Here is a 6963-nt window from a genome sequence, read left to right as displayed (position 1 = left end):
GAGTTGAACTTGAGTTGGTGTTGATGTTAATGTTGATTTGATGCGATGTGGTTCGATCTCTAGTACTTGACTTTCTGATTATCTTTCGGTTGAGTGGATGTACTTGATTTGAAAAAGAAAGGCACTGGATGTTCTTGAAGTAGAAGTCTTCTATCTTCTATGAGTGCAGCTTCAAGAGTCTTGGGAGTCTTGTGCTTGTTGATAAATTCGCTATGGGCTCTCTGAATGTAAAATTGCTGACCATGAAATGAGAATAACTCCCCTATTTATAGGACTCTTTGATGGGCTTGGGCTGGTTGACCCATGGATTAACTGGGCTTGGTTGACCCATAGGTTTAGTGGGCCCATGGATTTGGGCCCAATTACTTGGATCTGGGCCTATTTTGGTATTTAGGCCTCATTAAGCCCAATTTTGGACTCAATTGAACTTTAGGCCAAATAATTATATGAGATTGGACTAAATTAATTTTACCTGATTCAACAGTCATGATGACACAACGTGACGTCATCGAAATTTATCTTCAACTTCAATTCAGGAAGTGTATCAACTCCTAATTAGTCCCAAATTTAATGATTTAAAATTTCATCATTAATTTAGTAAATGACGTGACAGCTTTGATTGGTCCAAAATTTTTCATTCAACACATATATTCCAAATGGCTAGCTAAGAGATCAATGGTTTAATTCATGGTGGTCACCTATCCATAAATTGATTTCCTACGAAAACGGGATTGTATGATGAGATTAGTCGAGATGCATGAAAGCTTACTCGGACACTCATGAGTATTAAAAAAAAAAAAGTCTGCATCTACTTCAGTAATTCTGAAAATTAGTCTATGGAATTAGTGTCTTGTTGATTTTTTTCAAAAGTTTTAGTTTTCGATGATTCGTTTTATTAATTGTGAAAATATGCTTTAAAATCATAATTGTTGTTATTTAACCAAATTTTCAATAAAATTCAATTCTAGATTACTAATTTAAATTTTATTGAACGGACGAGTACATAAATTGTACCATTGAAAGTAAGGATGCCAAAATGAAACAAAATTTAGAGTACAAGAGTACAAGTACCAACATGATTTTTTTTAATAACATGCTTGAAATGGCTTGTAGGTGTCATGAGTTGAAACCTTAATTTTTTGGAACAATTACAAATACAACAATCATATTCAAAATATTAGTAAATATAGTATCATGTCAAATAATTTGTAAATATAATAAAATTTAGATATAGATTTAATAGTCTATAAATGATACATAGATTTTATGTTACTTATGTGTTGAATCAGCCAAGTATTACTATTTCAGTAAAAGAAAGTGGAAGCATCGACACATGCAGCAGCTTATTCATTAATATGTAAACCACACTGCTGACTGCACATATCTATTACAACTATAACATCTCAACGCTCTTTATTGTCGACATACACATGTTATCCGTAAAACGACACCAAGATGGGGAGACGACAAGTCGTCTACCAACAACCGGTTCATCCAGGCCTATCGCTGCCGGCGTTGGGTTGCTGCTGAGCTACGCTACTGGTTATGATCAAAACCAAAAGACAGAGGAAAATTAGGGGTCGAGCCATATGGGGATATGGATATAGGGATAGAGAATGTGCGTTGTTATTGTTGATATTTATAGAGAGAATTTGGGAGCGGGGATTTTGAGTGTATATGCCATTTGTGGAGATCTTAGCTCGACAAGGAGGCTATGGAACTTTGATTTGGCTACCCACGTGGTGCCCTTTTGGCCATTCGATTTGACATCACACCAGCATTTATTTTTTTTAAAAATACTGAGATACATCTCCACAACAATCAAATTTGAAATATTTTTTTTTTTTTTTATGTGAGTGATGAGAAAGGAAGCATAAAGATGAGTGTATCCCGTATTATTCTTTTTTAGTTCAACATTGTGAGAACGAAAATTGAACCATCAACCTTTTGAAATGGTAATTTATATCCCATCGCTCAAATGGACAAATGTACGGTTCGATAATAGCTTGCATTTATCCTTTCTTGTTCATGAGTTAAGATGTCTATTGTATCAATTATATTATTGAACCATTCATTGTGTATAAGTAGAATACTCTAAATTTGAGAGCATTGAAGTTTTTTGGATTTCTTTCTCGAACAATGATTTTGTTAATGTTTTTTTTGGAACAATACTTAACTATATTATGGATTCCGTAAAATTTATAGGCTTGCAAGCCCAATCCAACCACACGTAAGAAAAAACTAATAGATATTCAAGAAAAATAAGAAGTACAAAAATAAAAGCTTTCTACCTAACAAATATCGTGGTTAGACAAGTGAGTTAGACTAAACAAAGGAAATCTGTCTCGATATTTTTTTTTATGTCAATTAAATGTGTATTGGCATACGTTTTTAAGTATTTAATTTAAAAAATAAATAATTTTTTTATATAAAAAAAATTGAAATATCTGATAACTATTAAAAACAACTTTTTTGAATCAATCTAAATAGATAGATAGATGAGCTATCTGACGCCAAATTAATTGTCGGGATCTGCACTATACATGCAATTCAGATAATGTTTATTTCTTCAAACCAAAATTTCAATCCTATATCGAACAGAGTGTAACTCAAATCTGCAGTTTTCAATTTAACATTCCACCAAATATTTATTTGAAATGAAGGCTCTCAACTTTTTGTTTATTGATTTCTTTTTATTTATTTATTTTTTTCCTTCGGAAGAAATCTCGGAAGAAGTGATCCGTCGCGATGTTCGAGACATGCAAGTTTTGATTGATCAAACTGTGGTGGTGGTAGAAAGGGCAGGTCTTACAGGTGGTGGTCATGCAAAATTCATCATTAAATACACTGAACCTTTTCGTAATAAAAATACGTATATTGTCTAATCATAATTTCATATATGTCAAATCCTTCTTTTTGTTTTTTTTTTTCTTTTTAAAATATTATAATAACTTTTTTAATGTGAATAATGAGAGTGAGATAAAAAAAATGAATATTATTTAAGATACACTCAAGTATTACTCAAAGGTAATAACTCATTCAATTTCTTTCTTTCAATTCATGATCAACAAATTTAAGTAACAAAGAAGTACTTATTCTATAAAATACGAAAAAATATTGAAGCACGTCCTACAAATTATTAAACCATAATTTACCTTTAAGGTAAATAATTATCATTTATTTTCAAAATATTTCAATATATTTTTATGGATGTGATGAGAATAAAATGTATAAAGATTGGTACATCAAAGTATTGCTCTAAAAGTAATAATGAGCTTGGTTGCACTTATTTCCATGCATTTCTCTCAACAACAAAATAACTGTACAAAAAAATAGTTGAAACCTATAATACACGTGAGTTTATTTTTAAGAAATAACATGTACTTCTATCTTAAAACCGATTATGGCTAATGTGAAGAATAATTCATTTATCTTATAAATATTGTGAGATCGCTTAATTTTATTCGATGTGCGTTCATCTATAGATTTATTAATTTGGTTGTTAAACCATCAATCAATCCAGGTGAAAGTATATTTAATTATTATATATCAACACTCTTACCTTCGTACATATATTTCCAGAATCAACAATATTTTATATTTTTTAAAAACTATCGAAAACGAAACAGAAAGAAGAATCTGTACAAAATATGTTGCAGCCCGACAAATATTTTTCGTATTTTAATCATAAAATTTCATTTTTTTTTTTGTTAAACTCAAGCAAATGCGAGAATAATGAATGAAATTTTGAACTTAAAAATGAAATTGGCATATCTTAGTTGATGCGCTATGTTATGTTTGATTATTCCATTACTTGACATAAAATAAACATTTTTGAGAATGATGTATAAAGTCAATAAAATAAAATAACTAATGTCATTATTGACGTATCAAATGCTTAATAATGAAAGGATTATGTTCTCATCCTTTAGTATTTTTTTTTTTTTTTCTAACTCAGTTAAGATAGATATAAAATGTACAATTAAAATTCGAAATGAAAATTAGGATCTCGTTTGGTAATCATTTAAGTCTATTTCATTCACATTTTTTACAATAATTTGTATATTTCTTAAATACAATGGTTGAATTATTGGAAAATTTTAAAAAATAAAATAATTTTTTTAAAGTTACTTTTTTAATTCTCAAAATTCGGCTTGATTTTTTTTAAACCATTGGGGAAAAACATATAACAAATGAAGAACTTTGAAGGTACAAGTAGTATTTATAAACTTAATTTTCGAAAATAAAATGATTAGCAAATGAGTCATAATGTTTTAAATTAATGTATTAAGAAAAAGGAATATTTATTTATTAAAGACAGGAACATAGTACGTGCATGCATGCATGCATAACTTCAAACACAAAAGCCGCCACCTTTTTGCCAACACACAAATCAAAATCCCTAACATGCGCTTCAACAAACTGCACTAATAATTAACATAACATAATTTCTTTTCAGAACTTATGGGTGAACAGCGCCACTGACCGGACCACCGCCAGCTCCTCCATCTCCTCCAACACCACCGTTGGATCATCCGATGCACCGACGCCACTGCCGCCTCCAACATCCCCCGCCCCGCCAAGTCCATGCCAGCTAGACCCCTATTCCGCCAGCTCCGCCAAGTCCATGCCCAGCTAGGCCACCGATTCCTCCAGCTCCTCCGCCGACCCCACCAGCTCCACCGCCCCCTCCCAGACCGACGGGGACACCCAAGCCACCAATTCCGGCGACCCCACCGATTCCACCAAATTTTCCGATTCCGGCGGCACCCCCCAGCATCGGCAACCCCCCCAACCCTGCGTACCTGTTGAATGATATGAACAAAGTAGTAAATTTATCCACCATTAATTTAGGCTCCCAAGGATAATAATCTTTTTTCTATTTTTTAATCCCTCCCATTTACCATGTTCAACGCTATTGAGTATTGAAAACCATTTTTATTTATTTTTAAATTAATAATAAAAAAAGAGTTTCTAAAAAGCTTATTTTTAGCTTAAAATTGAAGTTGCATGTTTTATAAGAGTGAAAACATATTACAGAAAATGGCAAAGAATTAAACCTAGTTTATTTTTAGGGCTGAATTATAAAATACAGCTCAATTCGTTGTTTGTTTAAGAGTATTTATATTATTTCAAAGAGTCATAATATCATGCATAACATTTCATAAATATTCTCAAAACTACCCTTGAATTCAAGTGAGATTCAGAAAAATAAAAAGAAAAGGAAAAAACTTAGGTGTAGCCCCGATGCATCAATGAAAATTTGACAATTCTTTTTTTTAAAAAAATAAAAATAAAAATTGTTTTTCTTTGTGTGTAGAGAAATGGGAGTACTTAGACATTACTCCAAACAATATGAGCACGCCCTAGAACATATAATGCAAATTCTTTTAAAAAATAGCGATATTAAATAAATGACATTAATGTGTTTTTTGGGTAGCTAAAGAGACAAAAGATCGAGTGTTTATATAGATTGGACCCTTTTAAGCAATTTCAACAACCTAAAAGTATTTTTAAAGAAAAAAAAATTAAATACAATTTATATTTAAATTTGTAATAATAAGTTGACACGTAACAAACTTTAATATATATATATATATATTCCTTCCTTTCTTTATGATAGAAGAGATGTATGAAAATAGGGGTAGTCTAATTTTAAGGATACGTACCCGCCCATGCCAGCAAAGCCGCCAATTCCGCCGTAGACAAAATTCTTCTGGTCATGAACAGCATCACCACGGCCACCATCCTTCGGCATCTCCTCCGCCTTCACTTCAACTGCGTCCACAAACTCCACCCGATCACCACTCGGAACACTACGCGCCACCGCAACGGCGACCAACAAAAGCATTACGAAAAGCTTCTCCATAATATATGATCTCTCTGTTTGTTTGGTTTTTTTCTTTTTTAAATTTTGTTATTCTTATAACTCAAAATTAATGCATGGATTTGCATGGATTATATAGGGAGAAAAAAGGGGAAGAGAGAGGAGGAACAGTTGAAGGTGTAGCGTTGAGGAGTAAATGGAAATTTAATTAATTTAAGGGCATGCAACTGGTGACATTATATTATATTGATGTTCTTGGAAAAATAGAAATTCTTAAATTTTGTGATCAGAGAGTTGGTTGAGATCTCAGATATATATAATATTAAAAGATGATAAATATTTATGGAGGTCGTTCAACGGCGGCTTTTTGCATGTCGATACCTTTGCATGGCCGGAATACGCCGCATCCGGTTGCGTTTTGTCGGTTGACCTCCACGTCTTCGTCTGTTATTGAATAAATGACTGACGTCAACGATGTTTGTTTGCTAACTTAAATTATATTATATCTTTTGTTTTTTTTTTTTTAAATTTAAAAATTAAGTTTACGAATACTATTTCCACTTTTAAATTTATTTTTTTGTTATCTACTTTTTATCAATGATTTAAAAAATAAAGTTAAATTTTAATAGCTAAAATAGTAACTTTCAAAAGGTTGTTTTTGTGTAGTGAATTTGACTAAAAATTTAACCATTGTATTTAAGAAATATGCAAATTATTGTAGAAAATATTGATGAAATAAGCTTAATTTTAAAAAAAACAAAAAATCAAGTAGTTACTAAACCGCTTAATTTTTAAAAATTAGGTTTATAAATATTGGTTTTCAACTTTACTAGTCCTGATTTCTTTATTTTTCTTCCACTACACAGTGTTTTGAAAAACCCAACGTAAGTTTTGAAATTTAAACAAATAATTTTTTTAAACTTGTTTTTGCATTTTGAAATTAGAGTAAAAATTCAATTTTTTTTTTTTATAGGAAAAATGAAAAACATCTTATATTTTTCATAATCCAAATGGTTAGTTATCATATGAGACTTCAACATGTTGTCGAATGAATCATTAAACGTCGTTTAGTAACTATTTAGTTTTTAGTTTTCTGTTTTTGAAAATTAAGTCTGAAGACACTATTTCTACTTTTA

At 31.0% G+C, this 6963-nt stretch overlaps 1 protein-coding gene across 1 annotated transcript; it reads right to left on the bottom strand.

Annotated features, from left to right (window-relative positions):
• Nucleotides 1-4594: 4594 nt before the first annotated feature.
• LOC120068955 (glycine-rich protein 23-like) lies at nt 4595-5869 on the bottom strand. The gene is made up of 2 exons (XM_039020599.1): nt 5670-5869; nt 4595-4805 (listed from the first exon to the last, which is right to left on the bottom strand). Exons 1-2 carry the CDS (start codon nt 5867-5869, stop codon nt 4595-4597), a joined length of 411 nt encoding a protein of 136 aa, XP_038876527.1.
• Nucleotides 5870-6963: the final 1094 nt, after the last annotated feature.

This window comes from Benincasa hispida, chromosome 1 (assembly GCF_009727055.1).
Source record: "Benincasa hispida cultivar B227 chromosome 1, ASM972705v1, whole genome shotgun sequence".
Lineage (NCBI taxonomy): Eukaryota > Viridiplantae > Streptophyta > Magnoliopsida > Cucurbitales > Cucurbitaceae > Benincasa > Benincasa hispida.
The sequence above is the reverse complement of the archived record's forward strand: the minus strand, read 5'-3'. Positions and strand labels throughout refer to the sequence as shown.